The sequence below is a fragment of the Ictidomys tridecemlineatus genome, chromosome 2, assembly GCF_052094955.1.
Source record: "Ictidomys tridecemlineatus isolate mIctTri1 chromosome 2, mIctTri1.hap1, whole genome shotgun sequence".
Taxonomy (NCBI): Eukaryota; Metazoa; Chordata; class Mammalia; order Rodentia; family Sciuridae; genus Ictidomys; species Ictidomys tridecemlineatus.
In genome coordinates this window covers 151,522,775-151,547,885 of record NC_135478.1, presented here as the reverse complement: position 1 = coordinate 151,547,885, position 25,111 = coordinate 151,522,775, and the positions used below count along the sequence as shown (strand labels likewise).

The 25,111-nt window shown below is 35.1% G+C and overlaps 1 protein-coding gene across 2 annotated transcripts in view; it reads left to right on the top strand.

Annotated features, from left to right (window-relative positions):
- Klhl7 (kelch like family member 7) overlaps positions 1-25,111 on the top strand; it is a 58,333-nt gene that overhangs the window by 7,795 nt on the left and 25,427 nt on the right. Inside the window, exons 2-6 of one of the 2 annotated variants that reach the window (XM_005319099.5) lie at positions 7,729-7,831; positions 8,769-8,862; positions 9,093-9,217; positions 17,824-17,999; positions 20,749-20,923. In XM_005319099.5, coding sequence (XP_005319156.1) covers positions 7,729-7,831; positions 8,769-8,862; positions 9,093-9,217; positions 17,824-17,999; positions 20,749-20,923 — 673 coding nt within the window. The remainder of the gene's footprint in view (positions 1-7,728; positions 7,832-8,768; positions 8,863-9,092; positions 9,218-17,823; positions 18,000-20,748; positions 20,924-25,111) is intronic. The other variant, XM_021722233.3, reaches the window with a different exon arrangement.

The following is a 25,111-nucleotide window of genomic DNA, read 5'->3' as shown; positions in this document are numbered from 1 at the left end:
CTCCCATCATCTCTCTCTACCCCATCTACTGTAATTCATTTCTCTCCTTGTTTTTTTTTTCCATTCCCCTCACAACCTCTTATATGTAATTTTGTATAACAATGAGGGTCTCCTTCCATTTCCATGCAATTTCCCTTTTCTCTCCCTTTCCCTCCCACCTCATGTCTCTGTTTAATGTTAATCTTTTCCTCCTGCTCTTCCTCCCTGCTCTGTTCTTAGTTGCTCTCATTATATCAAAGAAGACATTTTGCATTTGTTTTTTAGGGATTGGCTAGCTTCACTTAGCATAATTTGCTCTAGTGCCATCCATTTCCCTGCAAATTCCATGATTTTGTCATTTTTTAGTGCTGCATAGTACTCCATTGTGTATAAATGCCACATTTTTTTTTTTATCCATTCATCTATTGAAGGGCATCTGGGTTGGTTCCACAGTCTAGCTATTGTGAATTGTGCTGCTATGAACATCAATGTGGCAGTATCCCTGTAGTACGCTCTTTTAAGGTCTTCAGGGAATAGTCCGAGAAGGGCTGGGTCAAATGGTGGTTCCATTCCCAGCTTTCCCAAGAATCTCTATACTGCTTTCCAAATTGGCCGCACCAATTTGCAGTCCCACCAGCAATGTACAAGTGTACCCTTTTCCCCACATCCTCACCAGGACTTGTTGTTGTTTGACTTCATAATGGCTGCCAGTCTTACTGGAGTGAGATGGTATCTTAGGGTGGTTTTGATTTGCATTTCTCTGACTGCTAGAGATGGTGAGCATTTTTTCATGTACTTGTTGATTGATTGTATGTCCTCCTCTGAGAAGTGTCTGTTCAGGTCCTTGGCCCATTTGTTGATTGGGTTATTTGTTATCTTATTGTTTAATTTTTTGAGTTCTTTGTTAGAGCCCTAGCTCTATCTGAAGTGTGATGAGTAAAAATTTGTTCCCATGATGTAGGCTCCCTATTTACCTCTCTTATTGTTTCTCTTGCTGAGAAAAAACTTTTTAGTTTAAATAAGTCCCATTTGTTGATTCTTGTTATTAACTCTTGTGCTATGGGTGTCCTACTAAGGAATTTGGAACCCAACCCCACAATATGTAGATCGAAGCCAACTTTTTCTTCTATCAGACGCAGAGTCTCTGATTTGATATCAAGCTCCTTGATCCATTTTGAGTTAACTTTTGTGCATGGCGAGAGGAGGGGATTCAGTTTCATTTTGTTGCATATGGATTTCCAGTTTTCCCAGCACCATTTGTTGAAGATGCTATCCTTCCTTTATTGCATGCTTTTAGCCCCTTTATCAAATATAAGATAGTTACAACTTTGTGGATTAGTCTCTGTGTCCTCTATTCTGTACCATTGGTCTACCCGCCTGTTTTGGTACCAGTACCATGCTGTTTTTGTTACTATTGCTCTGTAGTATAGTTTGAAATCTGGTATCGCTATACCGCCTGATTCACACTTCCTGCTTAGAGTTGCTTTTGCTATTCTGGGTCTTTTATTTTTCCATATGAATTTCATGGTTGCTTTATCTATTTCTACAAGAAATGCCGTTGGGATTCTGATTGGCATTGCATTAAACCTATAGAAAACTTTTGGTAATATCGCCATTTTGATGATGTTAGTTCTGCCTATCCATGAACAGGGTATATTTTTCCATCTTCTAAGATCTTCTTCTATTTCTCTCTTTAGGGTTCTGTAGTTTTCATTGTATAAATCTTTCACCTCTTTTGTTAGGTTGATTCCCAAGTATTTTATTTTTTTTTTTTGAGGATATTGTGAATGGGGTGTTTTTCCTCATTTCCGTTTCAGAAGATTTGTCGCTGATATACAGAAATGCCTTTGATTTATGCTTGTTGATTTTTATATCCTGCCACTTTGCTGAATTCATTTATTAGTTCTAGTGGGTTTTTTGTAGACCCTTTTGGGTCTTCTACGTATAGAATCATATCATCCGCAAATAGTGATAATTTAAGTTCTTCTTTTCTTATTTTTATGCCTTTAATTTCTTTCATCTTTCTAATTGCTCTGGCCAGTGTTTCGAGAACTATATTGAATAGAAGTGGTGATAGAGGGCATCCCTGTCTTGTTCCAGATTTTAGAGGGAATGCCTTCAATTTTTCTCCATTCAGAATGATGCTAGCCTGAGGCTTAGCATAGATAGCTTTTACAATGTTGAGGTAAGTTCCTGTTATCCCTGGTTTTTCTAATGTTTTGAACATAAAGGGATGCTGTATTTTGTCAAATGCTTTTTCTGTGTCTATCAAGATGATCATAAGGTTCTTATCTTTAAGTCTATTGATGTGGTGAATAACATTTATTGATTTCTGTATATTGAACCATCCTTGCATCCCAGGGATGAATCCTACTTGATCATGGTGCACAATTTTTTTTGATGTGTTTTTTGTATCTGATTCGCCAGAATTTTATTGAGGATTTTTGCATCTAGGTTCATTAGAGATATTGGTCTATAGTTTTCTTTCTTTGAGATGTCTTTGTCTGGTTTCAGAATCAGGGTGATGTTGGCCTCATAGAATGAATTTGGAAGAGCTCCCTCTTTTTTCTATTTCCTGAAATAACTTGAAAAGTATTGGTATTAATTCTTCTTTAAAGGTTTTGTAAAACTCCGCTGTATACCCATCTGGTCCTGGGCTTTTCTTGGTTGGTAGTCTTTTGATTGCTTCTTCTATTTCATCCATTGATATTGGTCTGTTCAAATTGTGTGTGTCCTCCTGACTCAGTCTGGGCAAATCATATGACTTAAGAAATTTATCGATGTCTTCACTACCTTCTATTTTATTGGAATATAGGTTTTCAAAATAGTTTCTAATTATCTTCTGTATTTCTGTAGTATCTGTTGTGATGCTGCCTTTTTCATCCCGTATGTTAGTAATTTGAGTTCTGTCTCTTCTTCTCTTCCTTAGCATGGCTAAGGGTCTGTCGATCTTATTTATTTTTTCGAAGAACCAACTTTTAGTTTTGTCAATTTTTTCAATAGTTTCTTTTTTTTCCATTTCGTTGATTTCTGCTCTGATTTTAATTATTTCTTGCCTTCTGCTACATTTGCTCTTGTTTTGCTCTTCCTTTTCTAGGGCTTTGAGATGAAGTGTGAGCTCATTTATTTGTTGTTTTTTTTCTTTTTTTGAGGAATGACCTCCAGGCAATGAATTTCCCTCTTAAAACTGCTTTTATTGTGTCCCATAGATTCCGATATGTTGTGTCTGTTTTCATTTATCTCTAAGAATTTTTTTATTTCCTCCTTTATGTCTTCTGTAACCCATTGATCATTCAGTAACATATTGTTCATTGTCCATGTGATGTAGGATTTTTCCTTCCTTCTTTTATCATTGATTTTCAGTTTCATTCCATTATGATCAGATAAAATGCATGGGATTTAGGTTTGAATCCTAGCTCAGTCTTATTAATTGGGTGACATTGGGCAAGCCACAATTTCTCAGCCAAATTGGTATAATAGTCATAATACTCTCCTAACCTACCTAATAATATTTGAAATAAGTGAGATAAAGAATGTTAAATTATTCAATGCCATACAAATATTGTTGGTATTGTTATTACAGTGAGTCTCATGGGATTTTTGGATTATAAGCAGTAGATTTTTATTCTTTTTTAAATAATAACTTCTCAACGATATCTAGCGCTAACAGCCTTAAACAATAGCTAGAGCAAGGCAGGTTTGTCAAGCAAGAACCAATGGTTCTCTCATGCTGGCACAGAAAGAAACCTGGGTATCAAGTTTGCAGTGATGGAACAGTTTTGACCACTGAGTGATGTAGCCATGAAGATGATTTTTTTTCCCTCTTCCCATTATTCAAGATTCAAATCATGAAAGTAGGTGTCTATATGACTAACTTTAGACCTTTTACCCAACCATTATGGTTTAGATATTAGGTGTCCTACAAAACCTCATGTGTGAGACAATACTAGAAAGTTTAGAAGGGAAATGATTGGCTTATGAGAGCCTTAATCTAATCAGTGTATTAATCCACTGACTGGGATTAAGTGGATTATAACTGTAGGCAGACAGAGTGTGACTATAGGAGGTTCGTCCTTGGAGTGTGCCTTCAGAGTATACATTTTGTTCTTGTTGAGCACTCGATCTCTGCTTCTTGGTGCCATGCCGCAGTCCGGCTGCAGCATAATAACCCGGGGGGTGACGAATAACTTCTGTAGATTGATACAGCAGGAATGGAAGCCGTTTATTGTAGGACAACAGAGCTATTTATACATTTTGCACAGCTTATCTTAATTAGCATAAACTAGATACATCAGTCAACCAATAAGGAATCTCCACACTTAATGGCTTGCTTTTGTTATTTCTCAAACCACTCCCTCTGGCATTTTGCCAGGCACCATCCAGACTTGTTTACGAACTCTAACATTTCCCTGGCAAAATACCACGTGTTATTTTGACAAATGCCACGTGTTATTTTGACTTGTCTACAGACCTTAACAGTGCCATGTCCTGAGCCACTTTCCTTCACCACACTTTTCTACCGTGATGTTCTGACATACCTCAGGAAGAGAGTAATGGCATTAGCCACCTATGAACTGAGACCTCCTCTCAAACCATGAGCCCCAAATGAACTGTTCCTCCTTTAAAATTATTCCTGTCACGTCTTTTGGTCACAACAGCAAAAAAGCTGACTAAAACACCAGAGCATGTCTCTGCAAGAAGTAAATGAAGTATCTGATTTTGGGCTCTGGATTCTCTCACTCAGATAGTTTATTATGAGGAAATTTTTTTAGAAGTAGGGGCTAGGGGTTCTTATAAGAAGAGGGAGTTGTAGACTAGATAAGTCCACAAATAGAGTTTACTATACTCCTTACCCTGTCCAGTAAAATGTACATGTTCTTTCTCATTCCTATACTTAAAATGTCACCAATCTAATTCCAAATTGAGTTCATTTGCTGATATCCATTCCTTCTATAGCCATTTCAAGATCCTAAAGACTAAAAATAGGTGCTTTATGTGATTGTAGAGAGAAAAGAAAATTAGTTAAAACTTACGTAAGTACAAGAGCAAGTAGAAGGAATAGCTGGGCCCAGTAGCACACTGTCTGGCTCACACTATTGTTCCCATCCAAAATCAGAACCAAAACTTATTTCTGGAGAATGAGGGGTTTCCAAGAAAACACGAGAAAAGAAAATCTCAGCTTTGGGCTTTTCAGATTGTCAGACTAAACTCACCTGGAAGGAATCATCTGTCCCAAGGCTAATAGGGGACTATTGACCATTGATAGAAGAGATTTCTCCATGCATAATGATGTCTCTGGCATATGACACATTCTTTTTTCTTGGACAAAATGTTAAAATTTGCCAGGATGAAAGGCTCAGCCACCAGATTCCCTACAGTTTTCTTTCTCTCTTCATCCTGTGCGTGTGATGCCTCCTGCTTCATTCTTCTTGCTAAGAATTGCTTTGGCTATTCTGGGTCTCTTATTTTTCCAAATGAATTTCATGATTGCTTTTTCTAGTTCTATGAAAAATGTCATTGGGATTTTAATAGGAATTGCATTAAATCTGTATAACAGTTTTGGTAGTGTAGCCATTTTGACAATATTAACTCTACCTATCTAAGAGCATGGGAGATCTTTCCTTCTTCTAAGGTCATCTTCAATTTTCTTCTTTAGTGTTCTGTAGTTTTCATTGTAAAGGTCTTTCACCTCTTTTGTTAGATTGATTCCCAAGTGTTTTTTTGTTTGTGTTTGTTTTTTGAGGCAATTGTGAATGGGATAATTTACCTAATTTCTCTTTCATCCCTGATATATAGGAACACGTTTGATTTATGGGTATTGATTTTATAACCTGCTACTTTGCTAAATTCATTTGAATTCTAAGTTTTCTGGTGGATTTTTTGAATCTTCTAAATATAGAATTCCACCTCTTGACTTTTGACTGCAGGGTGACATCAGACTTTGTAGTCTCTACTATTAGGTAACTCTAGGTCACCTTGGCTCATGCCGATTGGTTCTAATTGGATTCTTAACCATATATTGTAACATTTTATAGTTAGGAGGAACTATCCTTATCTCCCAGAGTTTCATGATTTGGTCACAAACATCTCCTGGGTTCCTACCATAGACATTATCTTGGGCCTGCATTTTCCCTGCAGTTAACAGGTGGTTTGCTAAGGAATGTGACATATCCTATCCACTTAGGCCAAGCAGGGCTGCAGGTAAATTGCCTTTGGAAAAGAAAGCATGTGGGGGTGTCAGCACAGTGGTCTGTCCTTTTATAGAATTATTCTCCTGACCTCATATTCCCACCATTCACACCTATCTGTCCTCTAACAGTACCTCTCTAGGTCAGTCCCATCTCTTATTGAAACCTTTAGGTCTGTTATAGCATAGTCAATTAAATGTACCATTTGGACACAAATGACCCCTTCCACTTCACCTTCATGCATACAGCTGTAGATTACTTAACTCAGTTGCCATGCAGAGATCTCCATTGCTCCAACTGCCCAAAGTGCCTATAAATTTGACCAATAAGCCTCTATTTCTCAATATGTCTTGGAAATGTTTTTTGCTCTGTTTTGGTTTAGCCTTGTATTTTCTGGAAGTTCCCCTTAGTAGCCATAGATTCCTCCTGTATGAGGTCTCTGTGATCTAATATGATCTGATTTACTTTGGGGCCTGTTTTCTCTCTCACTATAAGCATTAGCATCTTATTTGGATTTTTATTCACAACAAAAAGAAGGAAATAGCAAAGAGTAATATAGTTTCTAAGAAACTATATTAATAATTTTAGTTAAGTACTTAAAATTTGCAAACGCCATATCTTCTGAGCTACTAAGCCATTTTTAGATTTGTGATAAGTTATTTTTGTTCTAAATATATTTTTGTCTCATTCCTAGTGCCTAGAAGACTGTTTAACACATGTAGACACCAAATTTTCTGTGAGCCTAACCTATACATTATATCTTTAGCTTCATTAAAAAATTGAAATTTTATTTAACAAAAAGGACATTTTTTCCTTAAAATTCATTTATTTATAACTAACCTTAATTCATAAGTCCATTTCCCAATGTTTTAATCAAATGTTTACTCTGAATATTCCTTCTTTCAGCAGGCTACAGTTGACACTGTTTTGGCCCTTGTCAGAAATCATAATTTAAAACTGGCTGCTCTCCAGCTTCTATCAGAAGTGAGTTTGAGAGAAGAGTTATTTAAGGAAAGATTGCTCAAAGGACATTTGGTTCATCTACTCTGTGTATTCTGCACTGTTTCTGTTTCAAGTTAGAGCTGTGAAGGCTATTTTCTTGGGAAATACCATGTTTGCTCTGGATTTTATCAAGAATACATATTTGAGGAAAAAACATAAAAACAGATTGCTATGTTTGAAAAATTATCAAGACATTGCTAGTGTGTCATTTAATTTCTCCCAGAAGAGCTCACCAAGAGAAACACTTTGGGTTTGTGTCAGAAAAAGAAAAAGAAAAAAAAATTGCTTCCCTGAAAGATTAGTAGACTTCTTTTTTCTGGTTATGAGGAACATTTTCTTCTCATGAGAACCTCAGCACCAAATTTTGATACCACATTGCAGCAACTCTGTAAATCCTTCCTCAGTATGTCTTACAAACAAATTCTGTGCTGTAAAAAGATTGGATTTAAGTAGAAAATAGAGATAATGCATATGGTAAGCCTATGTTTTATATGCATTACTAAACTAGGCTCAGTGAGCCCCTTTTAATTTTATACTTTTTTTTTTTTTTTCGGATTAGAAAACATTGTGTGATGTGATCCTCATGGTCCAGGAAAGAAAGATACCTGCTCATCGAGTTGTCCTTGCTGCTGCCAGTCATTTTTTTAACTTAATGTTCACAAGTAAGTATCTAAAGGTAAATCATGCCGTTATTTCTTCTATGAGAATTATATGGGACCCTAAGAGAAAATATGTCATTTTTCCTAGTTAGTTTTTAAAGCACTTCAGATTTAGAGCTATAGAGCAGTGAGGAGACTGAAAAGTGGTTATGTGATGATTGAGCAAAGGAAAAATGGCCTTTCAGATGCGTTTGGTGATAAAGATAGGCTGCAACCTGAAGGCCCAGGGTTTTCTTTGTTATTTGTTTGTTTGAAGTACTAGGGATTGAATCCAGGTCCTCATAATGCTTAGCAGGTGCTCTGCACTGAGCTTGCATCCCCACATCCCCAGTTTTCTTCTTAACTTCACATGGAGAGGCAAATGAGCAGCACTTTCTCAGTGATATTTAATCTAACAAGTTAAAGAAAAGAAAAATGAGATACAGTATATTGTAAAGAAACTTGAATTTGAAGTTGAGAACAGGGTCCAACTCCTGATTTCTCTATTTAATACTGTTTTATAATCTTAATCAGAAATAATGGTGTTCTAGCTACCTAGGTTCTAGCTCCCAGGGTTTTTAGGAGGAATGAGAGTTTGGCAAGTGATAGATGACTGTAGTTATCATTGTTCATATATGTTTGTTCCAGCTATGTTAGAGCTGTTTTGTTCCTCAGAGTGCTCTTGAGTTACTTGAGGAGTTGGGGGAAAACTAAATCTAATTTTATGTCTTTGTTCACTTGTACTTTAGCAAGTTCTTAGATTAATTTATGGTATATCTCAACTGTTGAAAGTTATTTTGTATTTATTATAGGAATGTTGGCTTGCCTGAGGTACTTTCTTCCAGTAGATCTGTCCTGCTATTCTTCTTCTACATATTTAATATGACCCGAATACTGTCTCTTTCTTCAATTAAATTTGTGATGGTACTGGGGCCATTTACATTTCTCCTTTTCATTTTAGCTAACATGCTTGAATCAAAATCCTTTGAAGTAGAACTCAAAGATGCTGAACCTGACATTATTGAACAACTTGTGGAATTTGCTTATACAGCTAGGTGAGTCAAGAAAAGAATCATTTCTATGTTAAGGGAACAGCATTGAGATCTACCATAGCAAAGCATTGTTGTAACAAATTGGTGTGCTCTAGATTCTTCAGAATGAAAAACGGTAAGCATGGTGGAGTTTGAAGGTCCCATGCCATATGAGGGTACAATTTACAATAATATTATTTAAATATTTAAAATTTGGGGGAAATTAGTGTTCACCTTAACTTATTTATTTGCAGAATTTCTGTGAACAGCAACAATGTTCAGTCTTTGTTAGATGCAGCAAACCAGTACCAGATTGAACCTGTGAAGAAAATGTGTGTTGATTTTTTGAAAGAACAAGTTGATGCTTCAAATTGTCTTGGTAAGAAAAGTCGGATTCCTGTTTTGAAAAAAAAATCTTGATTGTGTATTTTATTAAAGAAGAAGAAGAAAAAAATGATTGCAAGTTCCTTATTTAACCTTTATCCACTGGAATGTTTTCTAGTGATCACATTTTAAGAGGAGCTTAGTAAAGATACCTATTAGCCTGGGTATCCACAGTTGTGACTGAGTTGTATCAGCATTTATGGCTTAGTTGTATCAGTATCTCCCAAAATGTAAAATAGTTTTTATAATGAGTTTTCATATATCAAGAACAAGGAATAATGATTGTATCTATGGGTAGTATAGCATATAATAAACATGAATGTTTACTTTTATTTAAGTACTTATGGGTATGCCAAAGTCTGTCACAGATTAAAAATTAGAGGTAAAAATTGACTGGGGCCACATAGCCAATACGTGAAGGAGCTAGGATTGGAATTCAAGTAATCTAATTCTTAGGTGCTACACCATGCTGCCCCTCCACAGTGGCAAATATGCTAGTTTATACTAAAACACATAAACATTATAAATTAATATGCTAATTGAGGAACTGGCATAGTTCTCCATTAGGAAGCCATCAATAAAGGGAGCCTTTTATATTTGATAAGAGAAAATCTGTCAGTTTTCCACTTTGAAATGATCCCAAGAGGCAGTGAATGAAACCATGTAATTACATTTTCTTACCCTTAATGTAATTCAGAACCTTTAAGGAAAGGGAAGAAGGTAGGAGTGCTAGGAAAACAAGGAAGAAAGAAAACTGGAATCAAGGAAATAGAGCCCCTGGAAATTAGTCAATGCTAAGATTTTGACCCAGAAAAAAAGATAATGAATGCTGATGTCAAGAATCAACAGCCAGGGGGGAGGCCTCCTGGAGAGATGCCTCAGAATTTTTGCAAGCCTCCTCTGCCCCTCTTTTTTCTAGTCTTCATTCCTCCTGGGCACTTTGCTACTCCTTCCTTCACAGGACCTTACTGTGAGCACAGAGAAAACTTGGAACATAGGTGAAAAGTAAGCAGAGTAATTTCAGAGAAGAATAAAAGCCAGGAAAAGTGAATAAAAATGAGATTCAGCCTAGTATCTAGAAAAAGAATTGAACTTGATAGAGCAGAAGGGGAAACAGTTATGCAGGTGAACATACTGATAGAATTTTTTAAAAATGTAGTCATGGGTCAGCATAGTGAAAAATGCCCTTGTGTTAGGAAATAAATCTATGCAACAGAGACACTCTGGGATGAGACTCATTCTTTGCCATAGTTTTGGGGCTTTATTCATCAATAAACCTTAAATTCATGATGTTTATTTTCCCTTAAATAAATATACATTCTAATACAAAGTATTTAAAGAAGGGAATTGCTTTTAAATGTTTTGGGAAGATGATGGCTTAGGTATATTTCCCTAAATCCCTAGCACTCTAAATGTCCTACTAGGGTGATACAATCTCAAAGAAAAATAGCTAAAGCACCAGGAGTAGATGTGATAGCACCAAGTAAGGTTTGAACCTGTAGTGAGTTCATGCTAAACACATCTTAGGCTTTTGGGCTCCTGAGGAGACCATTTCGGTATTCTGCCTCTGGATGCCTTTGGTCGTCATTGTTTTATAAAGCTGGGAGGAAGGATAGCCCAGCACCCAGAAACGGGACTGATTTTCTTCTAAGCCTAGGACAAATACAGCTGAGCCAAGCATAATACCAAGTAACTAGAGGAACTGCTTCTACCTGCCTTCTTTGTGGCTCTGAGTATGGTTGACACTGCCAACCCAATAGAAAACTCCTGACCTAGTTTTTACCATCTGTCAGTTCCCTGCTTCCCATAAGATTCCAACAATCTGATTTTCACAAATACTAATGGAACCCATGGCAGCAGATTGAATTGGGCAAAAATCATATAAAGTTTAAGGAAACCCAGTAGTTTTAAAGGATATAAATCAAGCTAAACAGCCAGAATGAGTAGTTCCTATAGGCAAATTTAATGAAGAAATGAAAGGGAATTTAGGATTATATTCAAAGGGAGTTGTTTTCCAGTTTTTGCCATCCAATCAAATTGAACAACAGTAGATACTCCAAAATTCAAACTAAAGAAGATCAAATGGGAAACTTCCTTATAGTACAAAATAAAAATTCAAAGAAAGCCATTAGAGAAAGGATAGGAAGATGTAGAAACACTAATGTGAAGTAGGAATTTTAGAAGGAACAGATGGAGGAAAAGCAAGAATCAAAGGAAAATCTAGAAAAAAACTTATTTGGACTTTAAAAACTTAACTTTGACTAAGTTTTATGAAGTACCAAGCTGATCATTTATAAATAGCCTCTAAGATAATCCTCCCTTAGATATATCCTAGTGATTTTTTAAAAAAATCTTCAAAGATTGAGACCTTACATTTGGGATGATGAAAATATTCTGAAACTTGATAGTGGTGATGGTAACCTGTGGTAGATTTTATGTTATTTGTATTTTACCACAATAAGAAAAAAAATTACCAACTTTCAGAGAGACACAGTATGATGGATTATCAGAAAAGGGCAAAATTATTTCCATCCCTGTACATATATACCCATCCCTTTGCAATATGACTCTGAAGTTTCTCTCATCAAGAGGTAGAGCTTGTTTTCTGTCTGTGTAATCTGGATGTGGCTATATGACTTGCCACGGGCTGTGAGGCATTAACATATTTGATGTGAGCTAAGTCTTGAAAAATGCTTGTACATTAGAACTTGCCCTTTTCTGCTGGGAACTCTTCTGCCACAAAAAGAAACTATTTGGAACAGAGTTGAGCTCTTCTACCTGATAGTCACAAGACCAACTAGCCTGCTGTTACCAAATATGTGGATGAGATCAGTTTAAACCATTCAGCCTCTGCCAAAAAACCAGCTGACAGCAGAGATAAGGCAAGTAGTCCAGATCAGAAGAACCATCACTGACCCCATACAATTACAATAAATAATAGATTTTTTTTTCTAACCCTAAAGTTAGAAGATAATAGCCAGGTGTGGTGGCACACGCCCGTAATCCAAGCAATTGGAGAGGCTTTGGCAGGAGGACTGAGAGTTCAAAGACAGCCTCAGCAACTTAGTGAGGTCTTAAGCAACTCGGGGAGACTCTGTCTCTAAATAAAAATATAAAAAAGGGTAGCTCAGTGGTTAAGTGCCCCTAGGTTAAATCCCTAGTACAAAAAATAAAATAATAATAGCATAAAGTTTGCAAATGAGAGGGGGAAAAGAAAGAATTATTTTCTAAGACATTATTTGGGAAATTATAAAGAAATAGTAAATAATCACCTATGTTTCTGAAAATTTATCAGAGGAACTACTGAAGCCAAGTGAAAGAGGTATATAGCTCTAATAGGGATATGCTGATTATCTTAGCTGCAAGCAAAATAAACTGATGTTTGCTGGTTTAAAGGGGAAATTTGTTGGAAAGACTAATGGGTAACTCAAAGAATTCCCTAGAAATCACAAAAATAAGTTAGAAAAAATATAAGGATAATACAAACCTAGTGAAACAGCACAAAGTGTTTTACTCAGTGGATCAGAGAACACAAATTGTTGTAGGATTTCCTTGAAGTGTTTACAAATATTGATCACCAGAAATAGATTCTGCAGTACCTCAAAGAGAAGAAATACAACTCCCACTCCCTAAGTATAGTGCAGTAAAACTAGAAATTAAACACAAGGGATTTCTGTTTTCTTCAACCCCATTCTCAGCACTTGAAAATTTAACTGAAGAATTATTTAGAAAAGTACTTTAAAAGGAGGTATTTAAAATTAATGTAGAGGCGATATAGAAACATAAGATAAGGACATAAAAAATCAGGACCTTGGAATGTAACTGAAGTATTTCTTGGAAGAAAATTAATAATCTCAAAATGTTTTCCGGGGCTGGGGTTGTGGCTCAGCGGTAGAGCACTTGCCTGGCATCACATAAAAATAAATAAATAAAATAAAGATATTGTGTCTAACTAAAACTAAAATAAATAAATATGTTTTCCAAAAAATGCATTAAATTTTGATCGTTCATAATATAAGCGTCCTTCTCAAAGAGATGAAAATAAGATTCTTTAAAATATAAATTAATGATATAGAAAATAAAACTATAGATTGAACTTGATTAGAAAGACAAAAACTAATTTTTTAAAACAATATTAAATAACCTTAATAACTCTGATCAAGAAGAAAATATCAAAGGACAATAACAAGAATTGGAACTGTAGATAAGAAAGCAAAAGTCAGTAACTAAAATTGATTTCAAAAGCAGAAAATCTGAAACTGATAACCTCAAACAGTTGAAAAAGTAAAACACTGTTCTCAATTAATGCTCCATGCCTTATGATTATATGGGTTAATTCTTTCAAGCTTCCATGGAATGATGGTCATATTATTTAAAGTGTACTAAATCATGGAAAGGATAGAAAATGTCCCAGTTCATTTACTCTATTAGGATAAGATCACCATAATGCCAACATCAAACAACAAACCTATGTAAGATGTGCATGTACAAACATACATAAAACTTCAGTTTCATTTAGAAGCATTGTTTTTGTTGTTGTTTGTTTGTTTGTTAATTCCTCTTGCCTCAGCCTCATGAATAGATACAGTATTCATATGCCACAGCTCCTGGCTATGAATGTTCTTTAGAAAATCCTTTCTGGCTCTGGTGCAGGATGACTATGAAGTTATGTGTGTGGGGGTACAAGGGAGTATAAGGAACTTTGAACTTTCCCTAGTTTTGCTGTGCACCTAAAACTACTCTAAAAAATAGTTTATTAATAAAATAATAGTAATAATGCTTTGTGACTAGATAATATTTACTTAGAAATGACACTTTTTCTTTAGCGTGAAGAAACCTCTTAATTTACTAACAACCTATAAGAGAAATAAATACCTCAAATCTTAGCAACAGATGCTGATAGTACTTTTGTGATTTTAGTACCTATTTCTGATGTTTAAAACAATAAACTCTTGCCAGACACCATGGCGCATACCTGTAATCTCAGCAGCTTGGGAGGCTGAGACAGGAGGATCACGAGTTCAAAGCCAGCCTCAGCAAAAGCAAGGCTCTAAGCAACTCACTAAGACCCTGTCTCTAACTAAAATACAAAATAGGCTGGCAGTGTGGCTCAGTGGTTGAGTACCCTTGAGTTCAATCCCCAGTAACCAAAAAATAATAATAAATAAATTCTTAAACTAAAAATAGTTCTTAGTGAAATATCATCTCCCTGGTGGGAGCAGAAGTGTGTAGATAAAGCAGACTTTTCATTATGAGCATTCAGCATGCCATGGCATAAGTCAGCCCATTTCTAAAAAGGAAATAGAAAATGCCACCAGATCCAACAAGTTGGTTAGCAGATATCAGTGATAAGAACTTTTAAGGTGTAAATATGAAAGCATCAAAACTCATTATCTGAAAACAATATGAACTTGAAATATGAAAGAAAAATCATAATTGAGAGGTCTGCCACAAAAAAAGGACATACAAAAAAATAAAAATAACCAGTCGTTTTATACAGAAGAGGAGGAGTTAAACTTTTTCTGTAAAGGGCCAGAAAATAAATAATAAATATTTTGGGCTTTATGAGCCATATGTTGTTCCCATCCTCCTCTTTCACCTTCATTCTACTCTTCTTCCCTTCTTCCTATATATTTTTTTAAATAGCCATTTAAGAATGATGCTTAATTTTGCTTTTTTTTTTTTTTCCATTCTTATGTGCTGACCATAGGATAAAAACCAAGCTCTTGTGTCTGGATTTGGTCCATGGACAATATTTTGCAGAGTCCTGATATGGAACATAAGTATCCAATTAACAGGGAAATTCCCTGCTAAATGAAGATTAAGATAGCTAGGGAAAGGCTGAAGAGGAAATACATAAGGTCTATTTGAATAAAATTGTGTATTTACATAAGAGATCATAAAATTTAAATAAACATTATGAATATATTTGTCAGAATGAATTTGATATATGTCATGTTCTTAAGTGGAGTTTCTCCATGTTACAGAAGTCCATCCCCAAAGTAATTCACAAGTTCTGAACCATCCTAATTGATTATATCAGGATTTTTTAAAGTAGAGTATGTTAATTTATTTTTAAATTGATTTGTAAGAAAATATTTAACAATAAACAAGAAAAGTGTGAAAAACAATGAAGGAGGCTTTTCCTACAAAATATTAAATTAGCCAAACATAGACAGTAATATTGGTACAAAGCATAGACAAAGGAACAAAGAAGGATTCAGATTTATGAAATTTAGTCATATCTTCCTGAAGTCATGCTTTATCTTTAATGCAATTTGATTTTTCTTTTTTTAAAATTTTGATTGGTTATATATGACAAGAGAATGTATTACAATTCATATTACACATATAGAGCACAATTTTTCATATCTCTGGTTGTACACAAAGTAGAGTCACATCCTTCATGTCCTCTTACATGTTCTTAAGGTAATGATGACCATTGCTTTCCACCATCTTTCCTACCCTGATGGCCCCTTCCTTCTCCTCCCTCCCCTTTTCTCCTTTGCCCTATCTAGAGTTCATTTAATCCTCCCATCCCCCCACCTCCAGCTTATTATGGATCAACATCCTTAAATCAGAGAAATGATTTGGCATTTGGTTTTTTGGGATTGACTAATTTAACGAAGCATTATATTCTCCAGCTTCATCCATTTACCTACAAATGCCGTGATTTTATTCTGTTTTAATGCTGAATAATATTCCATTCCTTATATATCACAATTTATTCATTCATCTACTGAAGGGCATCTAGGTTGGTTCCACAGTTTAGCTATTGTGAATTGTGCTGCTATAAACATTGATGTGACTGTGTCCTTGTAGTATACTGTTTTTAAGTCCTTTGGGTGTAGACTGAGGAGTGGGATAGCTGGGTCAAATGGTGGTTCTATTCCCAGTTTTCCAAGGATTCTCTATACTACTTTCCATATTGGCTGCGCCAATTTGCAGTCCCACCAGTAATGTATGAGTGTGCCTTTTCCCCCACATTCTTGCCAACACTTATTGTTGTTTGTATTCTTAATAGCTGCCATTCTGACTGGAGTGAGATGAAATCTTAGAGTATTTGATTTGCATTTCTCTAATTGCTAGAGATGTTGAACATTTTTTCATATATTTGTTGATTGATTGTATATCGTCTTCTGAGAAAAGTCTGTTCAGTTCCTTGGCCCATTTATTTTGGGTTATTTGGGGGGTTTTTTTGGTGTTAAGATTTTTGAGTTCTTTATATATTCTAGAGATTGGTGCTCTGGTGTGTATCTGGTAAGAATTTGTTCCCAATTAGTAGGTGCCCTATTCACCTCACTGATTATTTCTTTTGCTGAGAAGAAGCTTTTTAGTTTGAATCCATCCTGTTTATTGATTCCTGATATTAATTCTTGTGCTATAGGAGTCTTATTGAAGAAGTTGGGGCCTAATCCCACATGATGAAGATTAGGGCCTCCTTTTTCTTCTAATAGATGCAGTGCCTCTGGTTTAATTCCTATGTCCTTGATACACTTTGAATTGAGTTTTGTACATGGTGAGAGATATGGGTTTAATTTCATTTTGTTGCATATGGATTTCTAATTTTCCCATTATTTGTTGAAGAGGCTATATTTTCACCAATGTACGTTTTTGGCACCTTTGTCAAATATAAATTAACAGTAATTATGTAGGGTAGTTTCTGTGTCTTCTATTCTATACCATTGATCTACAGTCTATTTTGGTGCCAATGCCATCCTGTTTTTGTTACTATTGCTCTGTAGTATAGTTTAAGGTTTGGTATAGGGATGTAACCTGCTTCACTCTTCTTGATAAGGGTTGCTTTAGCTGTTCTGGATCTCTTATTTTTCATGACTGTTTTTTCTATTTGTATGAGGAATGTCATTGGGATTTTGATTGGAATTGCATAAAATCTGTATAGTGCTTTTAGTAGTATGGTCATTTTGACAATATTAATTCTGCCTATCCAAGAACAGGGTAGATCTTTGCTTCTTCTAAGATCTTCTTTAATTTCTTTTTTAGCATTCTGTAGTTTTCATTGTAGAGGTCTTTCACCTCTTTCATTAAGTTGATTCCCAAATATTTTATTTTATTTTTTTGATGCTATTATAAATGGGGTAGTTTTCCTCATTTCCCTTTCAGAGGATTTATCACTGATGTACAGAAATGCCTTTGATCTATAGGCGTTGATTTTGTATCCTGCTACTTTGCTGAATTCATTTACTAGTTCTAGAAGTTTTCTGGTGGCACTGTTTGGGTCTTCAAGGTATAGAATCATCATCTACAAACAGTGCTAATTTGAGTTCTTTTTTTCCCTATCTGTATCCCTTTCATTTCTTTCATCTATCTAATTGCTCTGGCCAGTGTTTCAAGAACTATGTTAAAAAGAAGTGGTGAAAGAGGGCATCCCTGCCTTGTTCAGTTTTTAGAGGGAGTTCTTTCAATTTTTCTCTATTTAGAATGATGTTGGCCTGGGGCTTAGCATAGCTTAGATAGCTTTTAGGATGTTGAGATATGTTCCTGTTATCCCTAGTTTTTCTAGTGTTTTGAACATGAAGGGGTGCTGTATTTTGTAGAATGCTTTGATTTTGTGTTCATATATTTTCTTTCTATGTTTAGGTATAAGTGTGCTTGCAGAGTGTCTGGACTGTCCTGAATTGAAAGCAACAGCAGATGACTTTATTCATCAGCATTTTACTGAAGTTTACAAAACTGATGAATTTCTTCAACTTGATGTCAAACGAGTAACACATCTTCTCAACCAGGACACACTAACTGTGAGAGCAGAGGATCAGGTGACTAAAGTGTCTTCTTAAATTTTTCTTAGTAAAAACTTCTTTATTGATTTCTTATACCTGATGTTTGGATACATAAAGGAAAGACTCATATTAGGAGAGAATGGTTTTTTTGTTGTTGTTTTTTTGGTTTTTTTTTTTTTTACAATAAACACAGTATTCCAAAGTCTATTTCATAGGAAAAGTAAGTCTTGGGTGCTTATAGGGGCCAGCTGTTTGAGAAGCCACTTAGTAGAGATAAAACTACATGATAGACAGAACAAGATGTCCACATTTGAATCACCAGTTACATTAAATGCTCAGGAGACTTTGAGGTGTATGATATATTCAGGTGGGTCCCATGTAATCATAAGGGTCCTTAAAAGTAAAAGAGGGGTGCAGTGTAAGAAAGAATTGACTTATCATTGCCAGCTTTGAAGGTGGAGGGGACCACATACCAAGGAATGCTGGCAGCTATTATGTTCTAAAAAAGACAAGGAAATGGTATCTTATAAAAACCTCCAGATAACCCTGTCAGCATGATTTTACCCCAGGTATGAACCATTTTACGCTCTGACCTATAGAATAGTGAGATGAACTATCAGAAGTATAAACTAACTGCAGGCATTTGGGAGGTGGGTGGGAGAAAACTTTGATACTCAGGCTCGCTTAATCCTTATTTTTAGCCCCATATCCTTCTCTGTATTTTAAGCGACTAAATTTGCAGTAATTTGTAAATAGCAGCAGTAGTAAATAGGGTGGTAATATACTGAAAGATCATATGCTTTGAGTTGCTTTTGTTCTATAAACATTTTTTTTTTTTACTAAGTCTTATTCTTTTGCCCTATTTTTATCATGGCTTACAGTATCAATTTTCAAGTTAACAGATTAGACTGGAGGATTGACTAGGCAAAAAAGAAAAAAACGCAGTTCTTTAATACCAGGTGCAGTAGCCTGAAGTCCCAGTGACCAAGAAGGCCAGTCTGGAGCAACATAGTGAGACTCCCATCTCAGGGAGAAAACAAATAAACAGCTGGGTGTGCAACTCAGACCTGTAATCCCAGCAACTCAGGAGACTGAGGGAAGAGAATTGCAAGTTTAAGGCCAGTCTGGGCAATTTAGTAAAACCCCATCTCAAAATATAATGAAAAGGGGCGGGGATCTAGCTCAGTGGTAAAGCGACCCTGGGTTCAATGCCCATTACTGTAAAAAACAAACAACATAAAACATATTTCAGTTCTGTGATCAAAATTAACTGACATATGCAAAGGAAGAAAATTACTTTACACTGGAGAAACCTGACAGACACTGCCTACAGTTGGTCAAGGTTAACATCATTGGTGATAAGTCATGTTGATTACATGCACATTTAACATAATGAGGATGGCACATCTCCTCTGGTCATCCTCCCCATAAAATATAACACCAGACCAACGAGCAAAACATCAGACAAACTCAAATTCAGGGTCATTAGAAAAGACCCAACCAGTAGAATGAGATGGACATCATTACCCTCAAGTACAAATATGAAGACACGAATGGTGTGACTGTACTTTGTGTACAACCAGAGACATGGAAAAATGTGCTGTATACTTGTTCTATGAATTGAAATGCATTCTTCTGTCATATAACAAATTAAAATTAATAAAAATTTTTTTTTAAAAAAATACCTGACCAGAACTCAAAACTGTCAATATCATCAAAAAAAGAAAAGTCTGAACAACTGTCACAGTCTAGAAAAGCCTAAGGTGATTTGATGACTAAGTGTAATGTGGCCCTTTATGGGATTGTGACACAGAAAAAGAACAGTTGATAAAAACTAAACAAATCCAAAAAAAGTACAAACCTTACTTAATGTTATCACTATTGGTTCATTAGTTGTGACAAATGTATCATACTAATATAATATCTTAACATCTACATTCAGAGTATGTGGGAACTCTACACGATCTTGGCAACTTTTCTGTAAATCTAAAATTATTCTAAAATAAAAAGATCTATTTTTTAAAAAGACCAATTCACTTAAAAATTAATTAGCTCATAGAAGATCAGATCTTGGGTTATTAACATCACCCCAAAATTAACTAATTTAACAAGCTCAAGTGTGTGTGTGTGTGTGTGTGTGTGTGTGTGTGTGTGTGGTATGTGTGTATATGATTTGATTAATTTGCTTTCAGTACATTTTAAATAATTTATAAATCCAATACCGATGAATTTGGACTTGTTTAGTACAAATTATATTTATATAATAAATTATATAAATATCCTATAAGTCATAAAGTATGGAACTTTTGTATCTAAGTTTCTAGAAAGCAGATAAGTCTGTCAGTTCATAATATAGGAATATAAAATTGAAGTAAAATCATGGGTAACCTTCTTATCTCCTGAGAATGGAAGACCTCGTGGGAACTATATGAGCATACATTGGAACTATCATTAATCAATAGATTTTTTTTTAATATGCTGTATCTCATTCCAAAAAGGAAACTTTATTTTGTTTTTAAAAAAATTATACATGAAACACCTTCCTTGTGATTACATTATATAGTAATAGTTACTTCTAGAAAACACATCATTGACAAGATTCACTAGAGCAGTATGTAAACTATTATGAAGTATAGGCACGATTTTGGGATAAAAACAAATATTTGAATAAATACTGGGAATAAGTGGTGGTCCTCTTATGAGGTTCTCCCCCTTCAATGTAACCATAGATAATTGGAATGATTCTGCCATCTAAAAACTTCACTATGCTGTTTTTCCCCCTTAGGTTTATGATGCTGCAGTCAGGTGGTTGAAATATGATGAACCTAATCGCCAGCCATTTATGGTTGACATCCTTGCTAAAGTCAGGTTTCCTCTTATATCAAAGAATTTCTTAAGTAAAACAGTACAAGCTGAACCACTTATTCAAGACAATCCTGAATGCCTTAAGATGGTGATAAGTAAGTTGCCTTAATATCCATTTATAACCTGATCATGTGGCCAGTTTCCCATGGGCTTAACCCATTAGAATGGATCAGACTCAATAGCCAAGGGGAAACATTGAAGACTTTGCCCTGCTAGACAGTCAGTCCATCAGGGTTCTTGATGTCCCCTGGAGAAGACAGCCTCAGCCTTATTTTATAGGGATTTACATGATGGAAGGTAGAAATTACTTAGGCTTTCTTACTTTTTATACAATAGCTTTCATGCACTTTGTTTCTAGTGTTCCCTTCTTTACTTTATTTGGCCAAACAGTATACTTTCATCACATTTTTCTTCCTAAATAGCTTTTCTTTTTTTTTTTTCCCTTGGAGCCAATTATTACTGAATATTTTTCATTTGTTTTTATTTTCTTGTAGACTGTCTCAAGCCCTCAGTAGCCTTTTAAAATGCCACTTAATAAAATTGTCTGTACAATTAAACAATCTGTTGCTTTTTTGTTGTTGTTGGAAATATCCCTTTTAGAGCCTTCTACCCATTCCAATATGGGATGTTTGTTCTCTAGGCCTGATGCACAGTCCTTGTGCTGGAGCTTCCTGTCACCATCCTGGGAAATCCTTTACTCCTGTATGTCCATTATCTGCTGGATCCCAGGTTTACCCCTTTCATAACATATCCTCTAAAAGGAACATATCTTCTAAAAGGTTCCTGGTAAACCAGGCAAGGTAGTGCATGCCTGTAATCCCAGCAGCTCAGGAGGCTGAGGCAGGAGGATCCACGAGTTCAAAGCCAGCCTCACCAATTTAGCAAGGCCCTAAGCAACTCAGCAAAACATTGTCTCTAAATAGAATATGAAAAAAAGGGCTGGGAATGTGGCTCAGTAATTAAGCACCCTTGGGTTCAATGCCTGGTACGGCCACCTCCAAAAAAAAAAAAAAAAAGTTTCCTGATAAAGAACACGTGATTGGTAAATACTTGGAGACTTAACAAGTCTCATGTGTATTTTACCATAAAACATTGAATGATAATTAAACTGGACATAAAATTATGTGGAAAATCATTTTAAGTTAGAATAATCTTCTTTTAACTTTTGAGAGACAATCATTTTTTCCTATTTGTTTGTTTGTTTGTTTATTTATTTAGTTATTCCTCTCTTATAAGTACTATCTTTTTTCTTAGCTATGATCAGTGGCACACACCTGTTTCCCAACAATTCAGGAGGCTGAGACAGGAGGATCACAAGTTCAAGGCCAACCTCAGTAATTTAAAGGGGCCCTAGGCAAATTAATGAGACCATGTCTCAAAAAATAAAAAGGGCTGGAGGTGAAGTTCAGTGGTGAAGTGCCCCTGGGTTCAATTCCCAGTATGGGGGCAGGAGTGGAAATGTAGATATATGTATCTTTTTTTCTCTCAACTCTGATGTTTCAAAAGTTTACAATAATGTACCTTGATGTATACCTTGTTTTTTAAAGTCATGTTGGGTATTCTCTTTTCAGCCAAAGATGTCTCAATTCTTTATTAATGAATGACACTGTGATTCTTCAGACATTGACTCTTTTTGTCTCCTATTTCCATCTTTTTCTCTTGGTTCTCTTCAAAGAGATTGCCTTCATTTTTCTATTAAACCTTTTTCAGCTATTTTTAATTTCTATGAGTTTTTACTTATTTCATGACTGCAATATCTTATCTCTCTAAAGTAGTCATTATAGTGCCTTTGGAATTTTCTTATGTTGTATTTTCCTATTACCTTTGAATTTTCCTGTGTTTGTTGGAAGCTTGATCTGTCAATTATTTACAAAACTGATAGATTATGCTGTGAATATCAGAGTGTTTCTCAGTTCTTGGGCTAAACTGTAGGGTAATCATCGTAGCCAGTAAATTTTTAATTGGTAGCCCCCAAATGTCAATATTTTCTTAGAGAGTTATAAGCTGGGTACAGACATTTAGGAGCTGGGTTAAGAAGATATTTTTTCACTTAATCCCTGGTTTCAGTTCTGCACTCTTCTCTGTGTTTTTCCCTAAGTCTGGATCATCTGTCAGTATTTCCAAAAACCAGTCCTTGTGTCTTGCAGAAGACCTGTCCAGGTATGGCCAGTACCTGACTACAGCAGGGGAAGGAGACCTGGGAATTTAACTGTTGTGTAATTCAGAATTCTAGAGTTCTGTTGTTTTTATGTTCACCCACCCCTCTTCTGGCATACTTGGTATCTCCTGTTGGGATTGTTTTCAAGATTCTGCAGGGTAATTTGGCTTGCTTTTCATTTGTGTCTCCTTGCATAATCATTTAGGTATGATATACATCTGCTGGCTTCATTAATAGTGTTTTGGAGTTATAGTTTTCATAGTATTGTTAGTTTTGATTGCTTCTTATTTTCTTGATATTTAGAGTGGTTTTTAAGGAAAAAAAAGTTCTTGAAATGGCAAGTCCAGTATCATGTTGTTTTTATATTAAATCTGAATAGTCTTTCTTTATGATGGCTTTATAGTGAGGTGGTTAGAAAAGTCTTACCTATTCCAAGATTTTTTTTTTAATTACCTAAATTTTCTTCTTGTCCACTGATGGATTTCTTTTCTCCTTTAAGACTTCATCCTACTGATATTTATTTGGTGCCAAGTAATTTGTTTCTAAATGTCTGATAAGATGGTCCAAAGTTATTGAATAATTCATCTATCCCACTGATTTAAAAACAAATATGCATAAATCTGTACTCATATACACACAATTTCTCTTTCATTCAAGTACCTTTCTTTAGTTATTTTTGTACTTCATTTAAGTTGTCATATGTTTTTTTGGAGAATTTATAATTTTCTTAGTTCTGCTTTTATTTTAGACATTTTTATTGTTGCAACTGTGAATAGTATCCTTTTTCTTTTATTTATTATTTATCAACTTGATCTTTTTTTGGTGTTTTTTTCCCTTTTGTTTTCAGTTCTTTCATTTTTTTTAAATACCTTAAATATATTTTATGTTTTGTGTTTGGTAATACCAGTATCTGAAGTGTCTGAAAATCAAATGCTGCTGTTTTTTTCTGTTGACTTCTTCCTGGTGGTTTAATTCCTTGTATGTTTTGTAATTTGGGATTGTGTGTTTAACATTTGATTGATCTTAATCTCCAGGAATATTGGGGGACTTGGTTTGTCCCTGGAGGTCTTCTCTTTCCTTAAAAGGAGAATAGTTTTGCTTTTGCCAGGTTCCCTAGCAAACTTTGAATTTTCCTTGCCTGATGGTTTCCTAGATTGGCAGGTAGGGTAAATTCAAACTTGAAACCTACCTACAAGCAGGACTGTCATTGTAAATTCTCAAAGGAGAGAGACTGCCTCCACCTGGACCTGAAATTGAAACAGGCATATTACTGTTTCTCACTTTGCCCTCAGACAGATGTTTCTTAGCCTGTTTTTCACTGAAAGTATAACTACTGGTCCAGGCGATTCAGCTTTAAACAGATATCTCAGTTCCAACTCCTTATTTTGAGCAGGTTCAAGACTTTTATCTTTTCTCCCTCATACAGCCAATAAAAACAATTTCTAGTTTACAGTATTACCAAAAGATTTCAGAACATCTCTAAGAGTCTCTTAATGGTTAATGGTGTTTAGCTTTTTTCTTAATTTTTTCTTAATTTTGGCCCTCTATGTCTACTCTGTTGAGATCTTAGTTGTGCATTCAAAGAGATATTTATTTTATTCTTTTCAACATTTATATGTATTTTGTTACAAGAAAATTTTTTTATAAATCTAATCTGTCAATTTCCTATAAGTGTAAAATAAGATTATTTCAACAGATGTGAAATATATAGTTTTCTAAATAATGACTATGATACACCAAGTATACTGTTAGCTCTTGAGTTCCCTTTCATTTTAAACCAGAAACCACATGGGGCAGCAAGGTAGATTTCAATTTATATGTGATAAGGAAAAAAAAAAAAAAACACCCAGATGAGGTAGCAAAAATAATAGGTGTTCAAAGTGGTAGTTGTAACCCATTTTGAACACTTGTTTTTGCTACCTCATTTGGGTAATTCATTTAAGGTATGACTGGTTCTGGCACAAAGTTAAGAAAACTGATGAAAGAAAAATGAGCACTTTTATTCTTCCTAAGATGATATCAAGATTGGTAATAAGTTGGAGTTTTTGAATTATTAAATCACTTGCCCTTGATTTGGAAGTCTACTGGAAAATTCTGTTAGACTTGTCACATAGCTACAGCTTTA